The sequence below is a fragment of the Hippoglossus hippoglossus genome, chromosome 21, assembly GCF_009819705.1.
Source record: "Hippoglossus hippoglossus isolate fHipHip1 chromosome 21, fHipHip1.pri, whole genome shotgun sequence".
NCBI classification, from domain to species: Eukaryota; Metazoa; Chordata; class Actinopteri; order Pleuronectiformes; family Pleuronectidae; genus Hippoglossus; species Hippoglossus hippoglossus.
This window is the reverse complement of record NC_047171.1, coordinates 10,611,424-10,632,470: the sequence shown is the minus strand read 5'-3', so window position 1 is coordinate 10,632,470 and position 21,047 is coordinate 10,611,424. Positions and strand designations below refer to the sequence as shown.

Here is a 21,047-nt window from a genome sequence, read left to right as displayed (position 1 = left end):
ATCCTGCCAAGAGGAGCGACGCCTGCGAGCTAGTTCAGGCAGCCAACTCCAGCTGCGCTGCTCCAATCATGTGACGTACATCGCATGACATACCTCACTCTCCACAACCATCTATAATACGCAGACCACCTTATTAGGCTGTCTATTTAAGCAGAGAAATTTCCCCATCTCTCCATTCGCTTGCCCCGCTGCTGCGTCAGTCTTGCTTCAGCCCCTCCACCACCCCAGCATCCACCTGTAGGCTGCGACGGGGGAGGGGGGGGGGGTTATAAGTATTTGCTCATCATTCCCATCATATCTATGTAATCATATCGTGGGAAGTAACTAAGTCGGAGCCTAGACGCCAAACAATAACCTGTTCTAATGTTGCAATAGCATTTGAACGTGAGTTGTCTGACTGAACTAACAAACACACATGAAAACACAACCTCCTTGGTGGAGTTAACTACACACAGATTATATATGTATATATTAGCTCTTGTGACAGAGTTGAATTAATGAAATAAATCGTGTAAGGTCTGTTTTTGATATTATAATATAAAAGACACACACACAGATTTTTGGCAAGGGAATAACACACCAACTCCCACGTTTAATTTTTCATTATTTACACAATTCCAGAAGACCAACACAAGTGCCAGATGACGAAAACAAAAGAAGAAAGTTCCTACACAAAATCAAAAACACAGAATATTTTAAATAAAAAGTCTTACACTAGTCTAAATCAAAAAAAAAAGAAGAAAAGAATTGTCTAAATGTGTTGGATGAATCAAGATGTTTACAGGATAGGAAAGTGCTTCTCCCATAGAGATTGCTATTAAAATAACCTGCAAAACATCTCTGCTTGTCTCTCTCTGATGACGACGCCGCCGTTGTTCTTTGTTGGCCTCGCTGCGATATTCAAAAGGTTGGGGTTTGTAAGGCAGGACCGGTCAGTGCCATGATTGATGCCCTAGCATTACTTGATGGAAGTGCACTTCAGGACCCAATAGCTTGATGATTCCCTTGGTTTACATTCTGGTTTGGACATGTTTGTGTTTACAAGGAATCTGACTGCATTGGAATGTAGAGTGGACCCAGCTCTTATTGTCTCTACATCGGGTTTCTGACCTTGCGTGCACTGTAGGGTGTCGCAGACTGATCATGCTGATTCCTATTAGACCCAATGGAGGAGGCGAGAACTGCGTAAAAAAGGAGAATCCTCTGTTCTGAAGGCATCAGCGGCTATTTCTGAAAGCTTGTACTATTATTCAGCGGGTATTTTTGTGCGTTATCACTCGGCGCCAACGTAGCAGGTGTCGTAAGAGATTTCGTACACACTCGACTCGACCCCCTCGTTCAGTGTGTCGAGAGAAACTCCATCCATCACAGATTACGGGACGAGGAGGCGATTCAAAGCCGAACTTTGACCCGCCTCCCAGTCTGCAGCTCATACAGTAGAATGAATCGATATGTGACATCACAGACTTAATATATCTCGGCTTGAGGCAAGGCTGTTAGAAACAGTCTCTGTCCTGTATTGCAGCTAATATGGTGCTTGACAAGTTACGCACATTACATGAACTGCGGCGCTACGCGACCTCTATGACCCTGTGTTTAAAGGGAGCAGAGCAAGTACAAAAAACTGCAAGGCAACGAAAAAGACATTCAGAAGTTGGTAGTTTTGTGCTACAGCTGGAAAAACAAAAAACTGTTGGGCGTCTTTTTTTTTTTAACACAGCGCTTCTTCGGCATTTCACAATAATAATCACAAAATACCACAGTAAGCATGTTGACTAAAGATTATCTGTGTCAGCTCTGAGGCACCACTGCTAAATATTTAATTTATATAAAAATCACAGGTGGATGGTGTATGTGATGTGGAGTTATGAATGATACAAAAACACCGGGACAGCATCTGGCTTGCTCGAATAAAGAGACACACAGAGAGGAAATTAACGGAGGCTTTTTAAACAGTGTGGGAGGCAGCGTCAGTCAAAAAAAGCACTGGATATATAAAATAACTAACTGGCCCACTGCGATCAGATATGCATCTGGTATAATAATGTACAATAATGGAACAGTTTCACGTGCACGAGCTGTTCAAAGTGTCATTTTACATTCCTCAATTATATTTCCGATACATTCATTAGTGTTTTAATTCCACGTCTCTTCTGTGTGTCTGTGAATTGCTCAAGTCAGGCTGTGTCAGTGAAAGGCACTATAGAGAAGAAACTACTGCATCACGACTAGATTAACACAGACTACATCAGAACAAATCCGTCTAAATACGTTACTACATGACCTGTTTTTGAACTTGTTCATGTCAGGTGAACATTCATCCATTGTCCAGAAACAGGGTCGGACTAGACTTCACTTCAACTCTCCTTGTTGAATTTAGAAATCATCATTTTCTCTAAGGGTAAATAAGTTTTGATTTTTTTTTTTTTTTGGAGCGAGTCATTAGAAATGTATTAGAAATCTTTAAATTACTTGAACAGACTTGAGGAGAAGTGACAGTGACCCAACAGGATTTAAGACTAAGCCCCTTCACCGATCAAAAGACACACAAACAAACACACATACAGTGACATCAGAGGCCCTCCTCACACAGATCGGACCATTTCAGAGCATCCCCAGAATCCCAGGATCCATACAGGCCTTTTTCACAGGAGACATTTTGACTTGTTCATCAGGAAACCCTGGGCCTCTGCTACTCCTACAAGTCCGATTGTCTGCAGTGAAAAAGGCCTTCGCTATCATTCCTCGCCAAAATCCAGGGAATGCAGTGGCAGTTATAGAAGCCCCCTGTTTACGATTTACGCTGCAGATAATGGTATGGGTAGAAAATGAAAGATATGATTTACGTATATATCTGTGGATTCTCAAAATCATACGGATGGCTCAAACAATGATAGGAACAGGAAATGAAAATTCCACTGGTAAGAATTCAGTATAAAGTTTAAACAACTACAACATCAAAATCTGTCACTGGTTTATATTCACACAGAGTTACTAGAACTAGATGGTAGCCATACAAGTAACAATAAGAAAAGGTAGTTCTATGAGATAGCCATCAAATGGTCATACTTTATCTGAGATTTAATCTCTTTCATGGCCCCTCTGGAAACAAAATAAGTTTTTGGATTTGGTTTAAAGTAGAAAATTTGACTGATCATTTCAATAAATTCCTAAGTTGTAACAATCATAAAACCCCTAAGGTTCACATAGAGGATCTTTACTTGCTTTTTGTTTTTCTTCTCCTAACGCCTTTAACCCCACATGTATGCGCGCACACACCCACACTCACACCCACACATACACATTATAAATCAGACAAAAACACACACACACACACTCACAGCCCTACTCTGGGCCTCACAGTAACACAGCTCCACAGCGGATAGAGCCTAACAGTGAGATTGCCACTTTGTCGACTGTAGTTGGTCCAGACAGTCAGCCGTGTGATGGTCGCCGGTCTAGGAGGAGTTCAGCAGGTTGCTAAGGACTGCAAAGGGAGGAAAAATACAGCGTAAAGGTCAAAGCATTTCAAAGTAATGTCATGTATTTTATGTGTGTTTGTGTTTGTGTGTGTATTTGTGTCGTACCCTGCGGATCTGAGTTGGCCTCGGCTGTGTCGACTTTGCGGGCTGCCTCTGGATCAGCTTCTAAACACAGAGATTAAAGAGTCAGTCAGACGCAAAACCCCAGACAGGCGATTTGTCGAAGCTGACAAGTCATCACACGTCAATATGAATTCCATAAGCATGTAGCTAATTAACTGCGTTTTCTACTCATTAACATAGAATCACTTTATATTGTTGCCTTTGGCAAATGTGACACAGAGGGATTTATCCCTCCTCTATAATTGTGAAACTATACAGCACCACTGACCATAAATTAAGCATGACATCGGGAGCACCCAGAGGGAGTTTCTGAGGATGTTAATATTTCTCAGCTCTAATTGCTTATTATCACCACCGTGAAAATTTGATTAATTTCTTTTTTTCCGCCGTAAACGTTCCAAACTGTTCATATGTGTGCCGTCAGGACCTCCCACTTATCGTCAGAGGAGCAGCCCCGGGCTGCACATGCTGATGACATTATAGTCCTTATACTCTCTGGACTTCATCTGACGGAGAATAATTCTATCCCATTAAAAACTGTCTCAGAAATCCACAGAGGAATAAGATAAATGGAAATCTGAAAGTGATCTTTATTCGCATTTAGATAGCTGATTAATACCAGCTTTTAATGTACATTACCTACTCACAGTATAGAAGTCTGAAACTGACATTTGCCCTCTATCACTGAAAACCTGACTGGCCTGTTGTTGGTGTTGACTGTAAATGGAAACTATGCTGAATTGGCTGTATTACTATGCAGGCAAACACTAACTGACAACACTCTGTAACGCTGAGTCTGCCCGGTTTCCAAGACACTGGTATTACCATGTTATTACTATAGACGATACTTCTGCTTTTAAGACTTTTTCAAACACACACTACAAACAACGACATCGACCTCACCTTCGAGCTTGGCTGAAGAAATGAGTTAGAGTCGTGATTAAAGGCTGTGATCCTGCTATGGTCCAAGTCAAGCATATACAGCTGTCTCCTGCATGATTGAGTCTTTAAGCATCTGACACTGTGATGCAGGTTGACGTACGTTGAGTAAATGAAGCTATAGGCTTAAGTTGTTTCCATAGTTCACTGTACAAGAGACTAGATTCTGAAGGAATCTCTTGTGTCTAGTCAAATATCAAGCCGTGTATTAGGCATTGTGCTATTTAAGGTTTACTCTGGTTCACTCAGTAATCAGCATGCTAATTACCCTGTCTATTGCTGAAGCACAGTTTCTTCTTCTTATAGGTGATGAATCCGACGACTGATCCCACAGCAGCCGCAGCGATTCCACACAGGATGCCTGCTAAAGAGCCGGAGCTGGCTTCTGTCGGAAACGAGAACACCAAAGAAAAAATAGATATTTAGGAGCTGAAAATGTCTCATCAACGTATAGAGCATCAGATTAGAATACCAGAATGAATTCTGAACACATTAGTTTGAGGATGTTTCATGATACAGCTGTGGCTGCACCGAGCTGAATGACTCTCAGTGTAACACCTGCGTATGGAGACAGTAATGTTCAGTGTCGCCACGGGGTGCCATTTTGAAATAATGAAAGGCAATTTAGCACTGAAGCTCAATGACATGTGTGCATGCCTCTGTGACTGTGTGTGTGTGTAAGAGAGAGAGAGACAGAGATGTATCATCGTGTTCCAGCATCATTCGGATCCCTTTTCACTCGTCTAGCCCACAGTTTAGACGACCAAAAGAAAGCATTCACAGTGACAGCATGAAACTCTCTGCACCTGTAGCCCAGTTACTATGACAGCAATGATCTGAATAGTTTTCCTGCTGTGTCATATTATACAGCGAACGCTTTTCATAGTCTATCGAAGGCAAAGGAAACAAACACAGCAAACGCAGACGACCTATAGTGCCAAGACCATCATCAAATGAATGACCTAAGTGCATTCAAAATGAAGCAGGTACAATGACAGGATAATTACTTACAGATTAAATTCAGCCAAAAATAATCTGTATATAAGTCTCTCTTCTTACTGATAACAAGGTTTAACTCATGAAATAGCAGATGTAAGGAAGCATCTACATTAAGTGTACATGTTTATGTGCAGTGTTCAATGTGTCATGCATTACCAGGTAATCTTGGGTAAAATTAGTATTAAAATGAATATTGGCTATACTAGTACAAGGAAGTACAAGAAAAAATAATAGACTAAAGTATAAAATATAGCAGGCATTGCTAGTTAAAGTAAAACCGCAACAGCCTTTGTGCAATTTAGGATTTAAAAATGTTTTGATGGATAATATGCTCTAAACATGCCTCACACTGGCTTCAGTCAACACAGGGTAAAGTAATAATAGTAATAATGGCAGGATGTGCTGTAGTAACAGGTGGGGGAGAGATGGGATAATGGTGTTTAATTGGTGAGTCAGTGTCAGTGAGTCAGTAGTTGAAGTAGAAAGGGTACATCAAATATCGTGATAAAGTCAAAGGTGAGAAAAACAAGGGAGTGGAAACCGGTACTGAAACACGCGTGACTCGGTGACTCAGTGAAATTAGGTAAAATTAAAATGGAAGAATGTAATGAGTCAGTAAGCGGAAGTACGGGTGGGGGTGCAGACACGGACGTGTGTGAACATGTGTGTGCACATACGCAGAACACACAGAACTGAGACATCAGATTGTGTGGTGTAAAGAAAGGCTGGAGGAGACATATAGTATGTAAATAGAGAATGCACTATGGAAAAAATGTATGGGAATCAGATAGATAGATAGATAGATAGATAGATAGATAGATAGATAGATAGAAAATGTGTGTGTGTGTTTGTGTGTGTAATAATGATTTAATAATTAATTATAGGTTTTGAAAAAGTGACCATTTCAAGTTTCAGCTCCGGTGACTTAAGCCTTTAAGCCACTGACTTAAACTCTGTCACTTAAAAGTCCCATTCTGCCGTCTTCGCCTAAACTTGTCACTCATGAAATTATGCTAAGTGGAAAAGAAGAAGCTTTTGAAATGTCATGCAGCGACGACACACCTGCCGGGGGGCTCAGTGCAGTTTGCATAACATGAGACAATAGGGGAATGCTTATACTGCAGGTATGTGTTGGTTTGGGTCACGGGGTTGGGGGATGGACGTGTGTTCAAAACAGAAAAGGGAGAGGAACGATAACTCACCTGCAGCCTGTGGTTTGTCTGGTGTGTGGAAGAGAGAGCATAACAATACAATTAGCGATGTGAAAGTGAACCAGTTACAGACTGGTCAAAGTCATAAATTATGGTCAATGGCTGAACAACTTTAGTTAATTATTAAAGGGACACAAGGGACAGTTTATTTAAACAGGAACAAACATGTACCGGTTTTTCTATTCAATCTAATTTTCAGTTTGACAATCAGGAAGAAGTTACTTCCAATGTGGAAGAGATTCAGAACAAGCACAGAGAGAATTCATCAAATATGTTCTCAATATTGTTTGAATTAAAATATTTCACCCTCTGTCACGTATCTTTTAAAAACATGTTCATGCCAGTAATATCCTGATAGCAAAATAAGCTCTTCTGTATCAGATGTGTGTTTTGAAATGAAGATGCAATGATGTCATTCTTTTGTTATTATTCATATCTGCACCAAGACGACAAAATAAAGGCTCTTACCGTCTTCTTGGGGGCCAGCAACAGGTGCTGAAGAGAGAAAGAAAGGGAGCGAAGTGATTAAAGCAGAACGCAGTGAAAATGAGGTTATCACATAAATCATATAAAGCGCCGTGACACAGATTGCAGAGGAGAAGAGGAGAGGAGCGAGATTATTCTCTTCATTGTAGTTGATGCCTCAGAGGCATTAAGAGGTCTAGAGTTTCTGTCCTAACCAGTCTGGAAAGACACACACACACACACACACACACACATAAAACACACACACACACACACACACACACACACACACACACACACACACATAAAACACACACACACATAAAACACACACACACACACACACACATTAACTGAGTCTCATCTGTACACACAGAGAAGTGCTTTCACAATTTCAGAGAGATAGAATATCTGATGAAGAGGCACACCCTCTGTGTCTCTGATCTTCGATTGGATCCATATGCAAACAACCCTGTTATCTCTCCCCTGTGCTGCCTGTCTGTATACGCCTGTGACATCACGGCTGCCCTCTACCTGCTTCAACTCGACAAAGCCACTAATAACACAGGACTAAAGAAGAGCGCCTTTCACCAAATTATAATCATTACATCGGCCGGGATGAATCAGCTTCCAGTTTGAAAGCTGATTCAAAGTGAAGTGAAGTGAAGTGAAGTGAAGTGAACGCTCCTGTTCCTGCATTATCGTCAAATTGCCTCGCAGCTATAGTGATTCAACTTTCGTAACCCCAGGAGATCAAACAAGTCTCTTGTCATGGGAACGGAGCGCTATAAATATACATTGGCATTCCTAAAGTATAGAGATCCAGCTGAATGCATCACAACAGAAAGTCTTTATGGTGTCAAGTGCTTCAAACTGACTGGTAACCGTCACACTTTCTAGTTCTGTTGCCAGACGACAGCCAGAACGCCGGGTGTTTAAGATGGACTGCCTCAGGATTTGATGCTATGATTCATGAAGGGGGCGGTAATGTTCTTTTTAATAAGACTTGATGCCAGTTTCAAAATGAGCTGCTGTGAATAGAGCAGGAGACATGTCTAAACCTTTCTTGTATGAGGGTGTTAAATGCTGAAGATTTAGTGGGATTTTTGAACAATATCGATGTGACTGGAGTTGTGTGTTTTAATAACCCACTACAAGAAGGTTTTTATTAGTGTTTGTTTGTTTGTTAGCGAGATTACGTCAAAACTAAAAGGACGCATTTCCCCGGAACTTGGCAGGATGCAGTAGGTGTCAGGGAAGAAACCATTACGTTTTGGTGTGGATCCAGGATTTCTTTTCTTTATTTAACATTGCGAGAAAGGGTGTTTTTTTTTTACATTTTCCCCAATTTTCCAAGGATATTGTTCATGGATGTTGATGGAAAAGGCACATTTAGGGAACTGATATCTATGAAAGTGTACAATTTGATTGAATTCAAGGGGACTGGCGGGCCTTGGCAGAGGTATCCTGTCAATTTCTTGTTTATGTCTTGTATATGTAGCCATCAATACTGGGATTTTGTAAGTATTTGTGAAAATATCTGGGAAGTAAATGCTAATTAAGGGAAACAAACGCGCAGTAGAACATCCTCTGTTGCTGATCAACCAAAACGGAACTATCCCTTCACAGGTTCCTGAATGTATTAATAAATGTGTACCTAAAGGTTCTTGTGTTTATCCTTATATACTAGGGACATTTTATTTTACTGGTTACAATTAAGACAGTTCGTGGTTACTAACTGGATTTTCCTGGATGTTGCCAGAGCATCCTCTGATTTAAACCCCTTGATCGGCGACAGAAATCCAATATTAACCCTAATACAGATATTATCTTTACAGATATTATCTTTTAGCAGTCCCACCCAAGAGGGAATATCTTCCAGATGTTCACCAAAAAGACGTAGTTTCTCGAACACACTGCGCTGAACCCTGTTAAACGACTCGACGATAACAATCAACCGTCCGAGGAGCTGTCGTCAGCAGGGACTCTGAAACTCCTCCAGCTCCAGGGGTGTGATGGTGATCCTGTGAACTAGTGTTGACATAGATTAAAGGATATTGTCTGTCAGGAACGATACTTCAACCTGACTCTATAATAACCGAGGGGGGAAAACCCAAGTGACTTATACAACATGTGTAAGTCAGTGTACCGAGCAGTTTGAGGCTGGGCAGGGCGACTTTAATTTACTGCAGATAAAACCTCAGAGGCGTAATGATCCCGTGACTGATATGGATGGTGAAGTGCAAGAAGAAGTGTGTTCATGTTGTGAAGTACAAGCTTTCACAGATGAGGGCGTCGTGTGTCACATTCTCCCGTGTTGATTTCCCTCTAATGTCCACCCTGTCGTCTTTTATTCATCCCTGGCTTTTCCATTAACCTCCATTCACACTTTCTCCTCTCCATCATTTCCCTTTGATTAGCTTGTATTCCCCACCTCCCCCCTCTCTGTCATCTTCTCCTCAGAATAGAGAGGATGACCTTTCTTCATCCTCTTCTCTCTCTTTTTCACCACCATCAGAGATCGTTCCTCAGCCTATGAAACCCTCCAGAGCCGGCACTTCCCAAACAGTTAATAGCATGCCCCTACTCTTAGGTGCTAGCAACACTAAGAAGCTAGTTACCAGCGTTTGAAAATAACAATTTTAAAGAAAACAAACAACAGCACGACTTTGGAGAGGAAATGCTGAAATTATAGCAGCATAACTTTAGGATTGGAAAGAGCAAGAATTCAGCTTTAAGGGAAGGGAGTCGATGGAGGATAATAAAATCACAGATGAGGTCAAACAGTTGAGTAGGGGGACATTTGAAATGTGATAAAAACTGAGGTAATGTGGGAGGTTTCCCTACTCGACCCATACCATGCACAGTGGAGGAGGTACACATTTAATGGGTTAAAGTCCAACCTCATAACCTTCCTAAGTGATTTGTATTCTGCGAAAGTAAAGCACATCTGTTTGCCATCAGTTTGTCCAGAAAACAGGGAGGTACAGTAATCTCGTTCAGAATAACTCAGGCCATGTTTCTTTTAAATGAATGATGAGAAAACTTTTTGTCATTAATAATTTCATGGATGTTCTGGAAGTCAAATGAAGTGTGGAGATGTGATATGGTTTGAAATGCCGGATTCAGAGATACACTTCGGGCGAGAGGAAGTCCTTGTTCAAATGGTTTGATTGTCAGATGGTTGCTCAGGGGCAGGTAGTTGTAGCAGATTCAGAGTTTGAGGGAAACACACGTAAAAGAAGTCAGTCTACCTCAAACACACTCTCTCCAAACACTTCCACTAATGCTGTTCAACGATTTTCAAGCTATTCCCCACTCAGAGCCTCCTCTCTCACCATTTCTATAACATGTTTAAAATGCTGCTATGTAGACATTAACGTTTATAAGCGTGACTTCCACAGGCCAGCTTCTTCGTCTTGGATTCGCCGTTCCTGTAGTAACTGAAATCAGCCGATTTTTATTACGCTGCCCTGAAGTGCTCTTGCAAGATGAAAAGCACATCTGACTCATACTTTTTAAGCAATAATGGTTGTTTGTTTGGCTGAAGCAAGACTTGGCTTCAGAAAGGTTGATGGTTATATAATGTGGTTGAGAGAGAGAGACAGAAATGAAAAAAAAATTATCATTGCTGATGATAACGTACCTGCGTTCACTTTAGCTCCTTGATCTGCTGGTAAAGACAAAGAACAGGATCATGTTTGGATGTGAAATCCAGTTAGAGATACGAATAATCAACAGCAGCACAGCCATGGAACACTAATCTGATGTTTTCTTCTGTCTATAATAAAATTACAAAGACAAAGTAAATAAGAAAACTGAATTTTCTCATCTCAACAGGAATTTGTGTTTTCACAATTTAATTATTTTACGTAGGAGTGGCTACATCTTGAGCAACAGCAGAGGAATATACATCAACATTCCCAGTTTTATAAAAGGTGTTCAGTAATGAAGAATGTGTGAATGTTTATCAATGTCTCTAAATTTACAGTACTTTATATAATATATGTATAAAGGCTGATTGGCCACTCTATCACTATATTGCATATAAATGTATTGAGATCAGTCATCATGGGCACAAACATTTTCTGCAAACTAACAAGTTCACCTGTTCATAGATTTTAGCATCCAACAAATGCCTGACTTTTACCATGAAGATCTCTGCATTATTTGCTGAGAAATTCAAGAATGTGGAAAAATGCCCTTTCGCAATGTAAAGAAAGGAAAAAAGGAAAATCCCTGGACCCGCCCCCTCAATCGTATCTGCTGCAAAGGTTAATGGGTTCCTCCTCGGGCCGATAACCCACCCTCCCACCAATTGGCAGTACAATCTCCTCAGCAGTTTTTGCGTAATCCTGCTGACAGACACATGAAAACATAGCCTCCTATAGGTGGAGGTAATTTGGAGATCTATCACAACTGTTGCTATTGTGACACAACTACACAGATATTAGCAGAAACATGGGGCAGAACATGTTTCAGAAACAAGTCTGTACAGTTTCCCCCATGTGAAGGACACACATGCTAAAGAGGTGAGCTCATCTACAGAATACGTGTGTTCATGCCTTCCTACAAATCGTATACCGCTCCACATACTGTACATAGTCAGATGATAGAGCTGTAGTGGCTTATTCATAGAGGGGTTTCTGTTGTTTGGATTTGAGGACAAAATGATAACAGTAACACAGTTCAACAGAAACACAAACCACATCCTCCAAAGTTGAATCTACACCTCATTTCAATAGGTGCACCTAATAAATGGCACTGGTAAACACACTGAGAAGTAGCCCACTCTGCCCTACCCACATTACCAGGGCCCTATTCTGTCCCACTTTAATTCAGAAAATTCAGAAGCAGGGAAATCTGTGTAGTCTGCGTTGGGATGTGATCTACATGAGTGAAAGCAGCATGAATTCTTGAGTGCATGTAGCAGAGAGTGAGCATTTTTCTTATTCTCACCTGAAGGGACAATGGACCTGGCTCCTGGTCTGACATTCGGCAAAATATTTTCTTCAACAGTTGGTTGTTCCTGATTATCTTCTGCAAGTACGTCTGTCGCTGGTGCGGCGTCATCAATGGGTCCATTCTAAGGCAGAGGAATACAAACATCTATAATTTCCCATTATATTAATTCATGGATTACAACTTTTATCAGTAATTTTTTGTAATTGACTGGATTATGGCACTCAATTTAGATTTTTTTTTTTTTTAAGTTAAATAATACAATAAATTCCTGTGAATTTGTTTTTCAACATGTATTATCATGAGGAAATTATAGGAAGGCTTCTCAATAGCATAGCAGCTCCTGTCTAATATCTACGTTATACACCACTTGTCAGTTATCATGTATCATGTGTCCCTAACATCACCTTCTAACATCTACTGGTAGTGGGTGACCTAAATTGTGCAGAAGACCTTCAAACGTACAAGGGATATTCAACATCTTGTCCTATATTCTAAATATATTTGAGATGTTGAAGTTAGTTCGAGTACAATATATTTGTCAGTAGGTTTTATAAGCTACTGACCTCCACCGGAGCAGCTGTCGTATCAGAGCCTGCAGTGGATACCTCCTCTACGTTCGTTGTTGGTTGCTCAGCCTCTGGATCCTGAACCTCTGGAACCTTTACCTCTGGATCAGCTTCTGGTTCTGGACAGGAGATGGAACCAGGTATTAGATCACTGATTTGTGTTTCTATCATCCGTTTACACAGAGTGTAGTAGCATGGCTGGTTTAACTGCATTTCTTAACATATATTCCAGGGAAAACAAGAAAGGTTGCACAAGTATTTCTGCACACAACATCACATGTTAACACATCGAATGGAAGGAAGAGGTGTCACCTCGAACAGGGATTTCAAGGGACAAATGCATAAATAACTATTATATCTTACTTCTCAGTGAATGATTTGTTTATTCACTGTGACTGTGCTAAGACTGTAGAAGTGAGGACATTTCAAAGTTTAGTATTTGTGCCAATAACCATGTTTATCTCAGTTTCATTATTGTTAAACTGCTATTGATAACCTTGTGTTGTTGCAGCTGCATCAGCCTCTGCGTCTGCTGCTGCAGTTGTCTCTTCTTCTGCATCTCCAGCTGCAGGATCTACCACGTCTGTGTCCTCAGCGGCAGGAGCTGCAGGAGTTGTCGCTTCTGTGTCCTCAGCGGCAGGAGCTGCAGGAGTTGCCGCTTCTGTGTCCTCAGCTGCAGGAGCTGCTGGTTCAGTGTCCTCAGCTGCAGGAGCTGCTGGTTCAGCATCCTCAGCTGCAGGAGCTGCTGGTTCAGCGTCCTCAGCTGAGGGAGCTGCAGGAGCTGCAGGAGTTGCTGCTTCTGTGTCCTCCGCTGCAGGAGCTGCTGGTTCAGCGTCCTCAGTGGCAGGAGCTGCAGATAGCTCAGTTCCAGCTTCAGGCTCAGCATCCGACTCAGGTGCACTCACCGATGGTTGTATTTCCTGTATTCAGCACAAGATTAACATCTCTTGAAATTACATTATTAAATGTTAAATCTTGCAAAATGATATAGCCCAGTAAAACCACATTTCCACAGATGATGCAGCTGTCAGGTGCTGGGAGGTGTTTGGAAAAAGACACAGAGCTGCCGTTACATTTCAAGCCCGTAAACTGACACCTCATAAAACCTTCTTTATCGAGCCAAGAACTAACATGAGTCACACAGTTTTCAGCCAGCTAATATATGTCATGATATCAAAAGGCTATCTTGAGCATTTAGGATTAGATTTCTCTCCAGATCTCAGTGAGTTTAACTAGATGAGAAGCACTTGTAGGGACACACTAAATAATTCAGGGGGCCCAAAGCTGGACAGCGGTTCAGGGGAGCTGCCGCTAACTTTTCTCAATTGGCCCAAACCCTCTAGCAGCGCTCTTCGCTATGCAATGATTGATGAGAGGACTAGGGCTTAACACAACAGAGTTTACCATCCATGTTAAACTTTAAAAATAACCTATAATGTAAACATGTACATTATTCTTTTTCTAGAGAAGTTGTTACAAAATGTATTTTCATACAGGTAAGCCGTGCAGATATTCCCCATCCTCACCTCAGTCTCGGGTTCCGCCTTGACTTCTGGCACTGCTGCAGCTTCGGGGGCCGGGATCTCAGGAGCCGCTTCCTCCTCTGTTGGGGGCAGAGAAACGGAATAATGAAAAATAAAAAATAAATAAGAGCACACATCCAGCGAAGCACTGACAACTGAGAAATATCCATTTCAAAAAAGCGGAAAGAAAAATAAAGAGCTGTCCTGAAACCCCGGTGCTTCAGCAAACATCACACAGTTGACGGAAACCTGTGAAACTATCCCTTTCTTTTAGGAAAGAAGAAAAGGTGGCAGCCATGGCAACACAAAATCCGTCTCACGGTCTCAAGGGGAGTTCCTCACATGTCCCTCAAACTTGGCAACATTCTTGAAATTGATTATATTGACCAGTTTGTGTCGTCTACTCTTTATACACCAACAAGTTCAAGTATCATACTGTGAATCGCACCTAAAAGAGAAACAATAAAACCTAAAGACCGGTTGTGATTAGTTTTACCATGGGTTATTTAAAACCCCATGTCTTAATCCATCTGCTGCCATTTAAAATCATTTGTCTAAATGGTTGTCAAGCTGTGGTGCATTTAATACATTTTATAACACACACACACACACACACACACACACACACACACACACACACACACACAGTGAGCCACACCCTGGCCTGATTGGTGCCTGATGTTAATGCTCCAGCTGCAATTTGGACGACTTCGATTACGTCTGACCGGCCTCACCATCATATGAGCTCTCGACCTCAGCACTGGAGTTGCAACTAGGTACTAATGAGAAAATACAACAAGCACATCTTTGTCATTCTCTGTGCGAGATGGGAACGGCGCGTGTGTGTGTTTGAGCCAGTGCTGTGACATTCCCCGGCCGAACGCGAGAAGCTGAAGCAGCAAACTGTGCTTTGACTTGGTCGCACTTTGCTCAGCAGCACCCTGATGCTGGTTCACCGGGGCAGAGCATTTTTCCAGACGTAAATACCAACTCTTAACTTCAGCGATTCAGCCTTCTGACTCGATTGATGGTCGGCGCTGAGACAGCTCGAAAAAAAGTGGGAGAGAAACGCACGAGAAGGCGGGAAAGATTAAAGAAAGAACACATCTGAAAATAATGAGGGAGATCAGGACTTTGCTGTTGTCTTCTTCAATGTGCTCACATAAAATCAAAAAGACATCATCTTTGTTGTTTTGGCAGCTGTTCACTGCCCATTCCCATCACTGCTTTGCCAAGTGAGATTGCATCAGAGTCAGTGAAGCCTAGACAGGAACGGTATGAACACATCTCAAGCACTTCTATTATCGCGCAGGGGGAGCGGTGCAGGTGACACAAACAAACACACACATTCATGTACCAGGGAAAAATCCATAGGAAGCACACATGTAAGTATGGCTGAACACACCCTACATGCACTTTTGCACTGAAACGTGACGATCAGACATGCAGACACTCCTGCACGGACCTATAGAACAAAAACAAGGGATCTTTTTTTCCCCTCTCGCCCCATGTTTTTACAGCGAGTGTCACTGCAGCACCTTAGCGTCCAAGATAAACCTAATTAATCTGTGCCCTCTGTGATTTATTTCGAGTTCAAAGAGACTAATGAGCAGGACTTTGTGTGTGACTCCGTGTGCAGGGTGTTTCCACTGTCTTTACGACCTCCTTGGAAATCTCTGTCTGGATCAAAGATGTACTGTGGCACACCAGTCAAGGTAATGAGGTGGAAATAAGTGTAGACACCGGCTGATGTGTCTCGTCAGTGAACTGCAAACTTATGATAAGACGTAAAAAGTTAAACTACAAACTGCACAAACTGTGAAGAAGTGCCCGTTAACCTTTGTGTCTTTGTCCGACTCTTGTGTGTGTGGTGCGTGTCGGGGTCACGCCTATATGTCTTTACTGGCAGTATATGTGGAAATGAGTGGGCATGTTCCTTGCATGTCATTGTGCTTCCATGCACATGTTTGTGCGAGGTATGCAGCTCTCATGTAACCTCTGTGTGTGTGTGTGTGTGTGTGTGTGTGTGTGTGTGTGTGTGTGTGTGTGTGAGTGTGTGAGTGTGTGAGAGAGAGATACTGCCCCCATAGAAACTCTTGCTTTGAGTTGCCACTCCATAGGACATTCTGTTCCCATCTATCAGTTTGCCACTTCCTCCTCTAACAACCTCCGCTACAGAGCACACATACAACCCCCCCTCCCCCCCCCCACCCCACCCCGCACACACACACATTTGCATGCCTGCACATACACACACACATACATGCATGCAAAAATGACAATATCATAAAATGCCTTCTCCTTTCAGCCCAAACTTATACATGTTGAAACACACACACACACACACACAAGAATAACTTGATGTGCGCACAACTTCAGTTTCGCTCTCACACTCAGACTAAGTGGTGTCCTGTTTTGGGTTAGCGCGGCAGAGAAACAACTGGTTGCACATCCAAACGCCTCCCTCCTCTCCCCTCCTCCCCCTTTCCTTTCTTTCTTGTCTTAAAAATCTCCCTCCTATCTTTCTCTTTCTCTCTCTCTCTTTCTCCCCAAACTCAATCTGTTTCTCTGCCACTGCTTTCCCTTGAGGCGAATGAGTCATCTGTGTGCCTTTGACATGGCTGCACGCAATTGCATGGGACCGTACAGCATGTGCAGTGTTAAACTGGAAGAAAAAAAGAAAAAAGAAAGGCTCCCAGAGGAATGACTCTTGAGTCAATCCAGTTTATACATGTGGGAAGCTAAATACTGTTAGTCACACTGTGTTCTTTTAAAGAGGGGCCCGCGTGGTTTGAAAGATTGATAATCAGACATCTTTCTGTCTTTAATATGTCATCTGACACAGAGACGTGTTGTGACTGTACCCAGGACATGAAAGTTACTATTCAACTATAGGAATGGTTCAAGGGTTTTGGGAAGTACGCTAATTTGTATTCTCAGCGGCTGGATGTAGCTTTGTATTTAGCACACAGACATGACAGTGGTATAAATCTAGCTCCGCGCAAGAGAGTGAATGAGCCCTTTTCCTGCCAAGCGATTCCTTTTCAAAGATCTAAGACCTAAAAATGGAGTTATGGAGCTCAATGGTACATCTAACGTGACGTGATGAGCGGCTATTAACAAACTGTAAACATCTTTGTTGTGTAATTGGATCTATATATCAAAAAGCAGACATCAAGAGAGTCGCTTCATTCTGTAAGAGGAAATGTTTCCGTGATTGGAAACAATTCGATTTTCCCAGACATCAACATAATCATTTCACTTTTCTTCGTCTTCCACCAAACGAGAGTGTGACATCACTTGGAAAAGTCTACGAACATTGGCACCAGCTTTGCCAAAGTCTGCATGTATGAGCATGATTTAGGAAAAGGCCAAAATCAAAAAAAACTGCTTTGGAAAAATAAGCGGAAAAAAACTGGGTTTGCAATTCAAATGAAAGACACATACATTTGAGCATTTATGACAAACTGTGCTTTATATGAATAATTAATATTTTTTGTGTTAAATGAGCCACATCAAGTTAAATTGTGTTGGTGGGCTTCAGCAGCCAGTATAGCACGAGGAATGCACTTAACGTGTTAAGTACAGTATATCATGTTCTGTGCTTTTTAAGGAAGTGTTGGGGCATTGTTTGATGTTGGTGCCGCTGAGTCACATCCCAGTCATGTGATGGCTCTGTTTCTCATGGCACCTGATATCACCTCTCCCTAAGCCTGATAATTCAAAACTGAAATTTATTCCATCATTCTAATAATATTTTAGAAATTGGAAAATGGAAAATAAGTGAACTCCATGCCCCTCTAGTTGTGTAACGCTCAGTACTACACAGTACATGTTACATAAATTGGAGTCTGGGGGGCGAGGACTTTCATTTTCTGGCTCTTTCAGGCTCCTGTAGGATTGTGTGAGCTCGCTTAGTGTGTGTGTGTGTGTGTGTGTGTGTGTGTGTGTGTGTGTGTGTGTGTGTGTGTGTGTGTGTGTGTGTGTGTGTGTGTGTGTGTGTGTGTGTGTATGTGTGCTCGAATGACTAATAATGCGTGAACATGCATGTATGTGTGTAACCAATAACCAAGCCATGCCCCGTAATAGTACACCAGAAACTGCCCGCGCATGTGTGTCAGGTGTGACACAGCCCCTCCACAACTCATTGTTCTGCCAGGTATGGGCCTATTGTGTGTGTGGGACAGAAAGTGCTGTGTTTACACCAATCACGCACACCTTCAAACTGCCCCCATGGGAGCAGAGGGAGAAGGTGTGGTTGTGTGTGTGCGTTTCACTTATGCATCAAAAGTGGTAGTTTAATGTGTAAACAGACAAGTCTGCACACATATATTGTACACATGCACCTGACACACACACACACACTTCCTATAACTGACTTATGTACAGACTCACATTAAAGCACCCTTATACTCCCACATGTTCTGTACATTAAAGTTATAGCCCACACCCACCCACTCCCTCTCTCTCTCTCTCTCTCTTTCTCTGTCTCTCCCTCTCTCTCCCTCTCACACACATACAAACAGATGCTGAGAGCCCTGGGGGAGAGGAAGGCGCTGATACTAGTTGAGTTGCTGGGTGTTGTCTGCAGTTAGAGCTGGATCTAGTTACTGGGACACTCCCTATGTTTTACTTCTATAACTTACACACACTGTACAAGATGTGTGTGCAATTGACCTAACAACCCTATATTTTTCAATGTGACTAACATGTATGTGTGTTTCTCACATATACACACACACACACACACACACACACACACACACACACACACACACACACACACACACACACACACACACACACACACACACACACACACACACACTTGCAAGTGAGCAAACACACCCACTGGGATTTTCTTTGCCTCAGTACTGGGTTTACAGTGAGTGTAGAGTTAAGCAATTAGAGAAAAGTGAGAGAGAGAGCGTGTGAAAGAAAAAGAAAGGGAACCTGTATGTGTGTCTGTGTGTGTGTGCCTGCTTGTGCACGAGTGTTTCCTGTCTTTGTCTTGCAATAAAAAGTGAACCGGTAGAGTGAGATTACTCCATCTGTATTCAGGCACACCAACGTTCAACAGATTATTTGTTTGCATAACATGTTTGATGAGGAGGGACCTGCTGTTACTCTACCTCTTTCACTCCTTTCTTCTTTCGATATCTCTCTCTCTCTCTCTTGTCAATTTCTCTACCTCTTTCACTCCTTTCTTCTTTTGATATCTCTCTCTCTCTTGTCAATCTCAATTCAATATTTCTCTTTTTATCTTCTTCAAGCATCTCCGCTATAGTTTCCTCTCATTTTCTTTCCCCCCAGTGTCCGTGTTTGTCTCAGAGTTTCGATTTTATTGGAAGGGGGTTTTGAAGAATCTGAAAGCATTGCATGTGCCGCGGGGAAGGGCAGGGGCCCATGGACCAGCTGAAGACGAAGAGGAAGAGGAGGGAGCGTAAAATGCAGAAGGAAAGATAGAGAGATGCAAAATGAAGATGGGAGATTTTAAAAGGATCAAATTAAAATGAGGACAAAAGAGGGATGAGGGAAAACACGAGGAAGAGAATCATTTATGCAAGCACAATGGGTCCACCACACCCATGTGGGCCAAAACTCATGTCCAGAAAGATGTGACCAAATTACATGGCACACCTATTTCACTGGTAATGTCTGAGCTGCAGAGTCAGAGACACTCACAGTGAGGAGCGGATCTTTATTATTCATTCATTCAGAGCGTATTAACACGAGCAGGATCCAAGTAAAGGTGAATTGGACTGACATGCCAACAGGGAGCCAGACAGACTGGCATTTTCCCACACGCGCACACGGGCATTAATGGATGAGTAGTGAGGGGAGATAATGAGAGGATGGGGAGAGAAAGGTTGAGACACGGAGGAATACTGAAGTAGAAACGAAGATGAAGATGACAAACACACAGACAGAGAGACAGACGGGCAGACAGACGGGCATACAGACAGGCAGGCAGAGAGCAGAGCAATTTGCATTCAGCTCAAAGACTGGGTTGAGATAATTGGAGACAAATCTATACCTTGAGCCTTGGCGCTTGTGGCCAGCAGGCTTCCTAACAGCAGAATCCACAGGTATGACATCATGGGAACACGGTGTTCTGGCTGCAAATGAACCGGGGTTCTCTCTGCCTTTCCACGGCCTTTCGGGGAGGACAAGTCACCGACTCCGGGTGGTTTCAGGTGGATGTGGAGGGCGTGTGCGTGTCGGTGTGCTGCTGCGTGTGCCGGTGCGTCGCTGCGCGTCTTAGGAATCAGACCGGTGGCGTTTCCAAGGTGCTCAGATGCTGTGCTCGGTGCGCGGCGCCGCGGATCTGTCGCTCTCTCCTTTTGTCTGAATTGGAGGAGCGAAGGTCCAGTCTTTATTAAGGGGGGCGGGTCTTCTCCAAAATAAAGGCAGGCGTGCAGACACCGGGGCTGGGTACGGTGCTGCTGGGGCACCGATTAGCCCACTAATGGTGATTTTGCTTTTCCATGACTAACATTGTGGACTAATTGCAGACTTGTCGTTACCAACCCGGCTCTGCGCGTAAAAAACATAATTATCCCAAACTCATTTTAAACACCAAGCAGAGGTGAGTTGAGCAAGAGAGATGTGTATGTGTATGTAGCCTATTGGTTTAACTTAGTAAACAGCGGAGTCTCATTTATTTTAATATCTGATCCAGCGCTAATAAAAACGTACTTTTACAGACTTTTATTTGTTTCACTCCTTTTACTTATGTTTCATTTTCATTTACACAATATGTTATTTGTTGTT

The 21,047-nt window shown here is 42.4% G+C and overlaps 1 protein-coding gene across 1 annotated transcript; it reads right to left on the bottom strand.

Annotated features, from left to right (window-relative positions):
- Positions 1-1,712: 1,712 nt before the first annotated feature.
- Positions 1,713-20,729, bottom strand: si:ch211-39i22.1 (predicted GPI-anchored protein 58). The gene is made up of 12 exons (XM_034574328.1): positions 20,311-20,729; positions 14,283-14,353; positions 13,813-13,823; positions 13,247-13,674; positions 12,748-12,869; positions 12,179-12,305; positions 10,866-10,892; positions 7,223-7,249; positions 6,746-6,763; positions 4,813-4,929; positions 3,588-3,647; positions 1,713-3,487 (listed from the first exon to the last, which is right to left on the bottom strand). The coding sequence occupies exons 1-12, from the start codon at positions 20,372-20,374 to the stop codon at positions 3,459-3,461; spliced, it is 1,101 nt and encodes a 366-aa protein (XP_034430219.1). The 5' UTR covers positions 20,375-20,729; the 3' UTR covers positions 1,713-3,458.
- Between the last annotated feature and the right edge of the window lie 318 nt (positions 20,730-21,047).

Bases quoted from the DNA above. Each gene is read 5' to 3' on its own strand.
- si:ch211-39i22.1 (XM_034574328.1), bottom strand. From the start codon at position 20,374: ATGATGTCATACCTGTGGATTCTGCTGTTAGGAAGCCTGCTGGCCACA. The intron at 12,306-12,747 runs GTCAGTAGCTTA...CCTCTGCCTTAG, and splicing joins CGACAGCTGCTCCGGTGGAG to AATGGACCCATTGATGACGC. The intron at 3,488-3,587 runs GTACGACACAAA...CTCCCTTTGCAG, and splicing joins GGCCAACTCAGATCCGCAGG to TCCTTAGCAACCTGCTGAAC.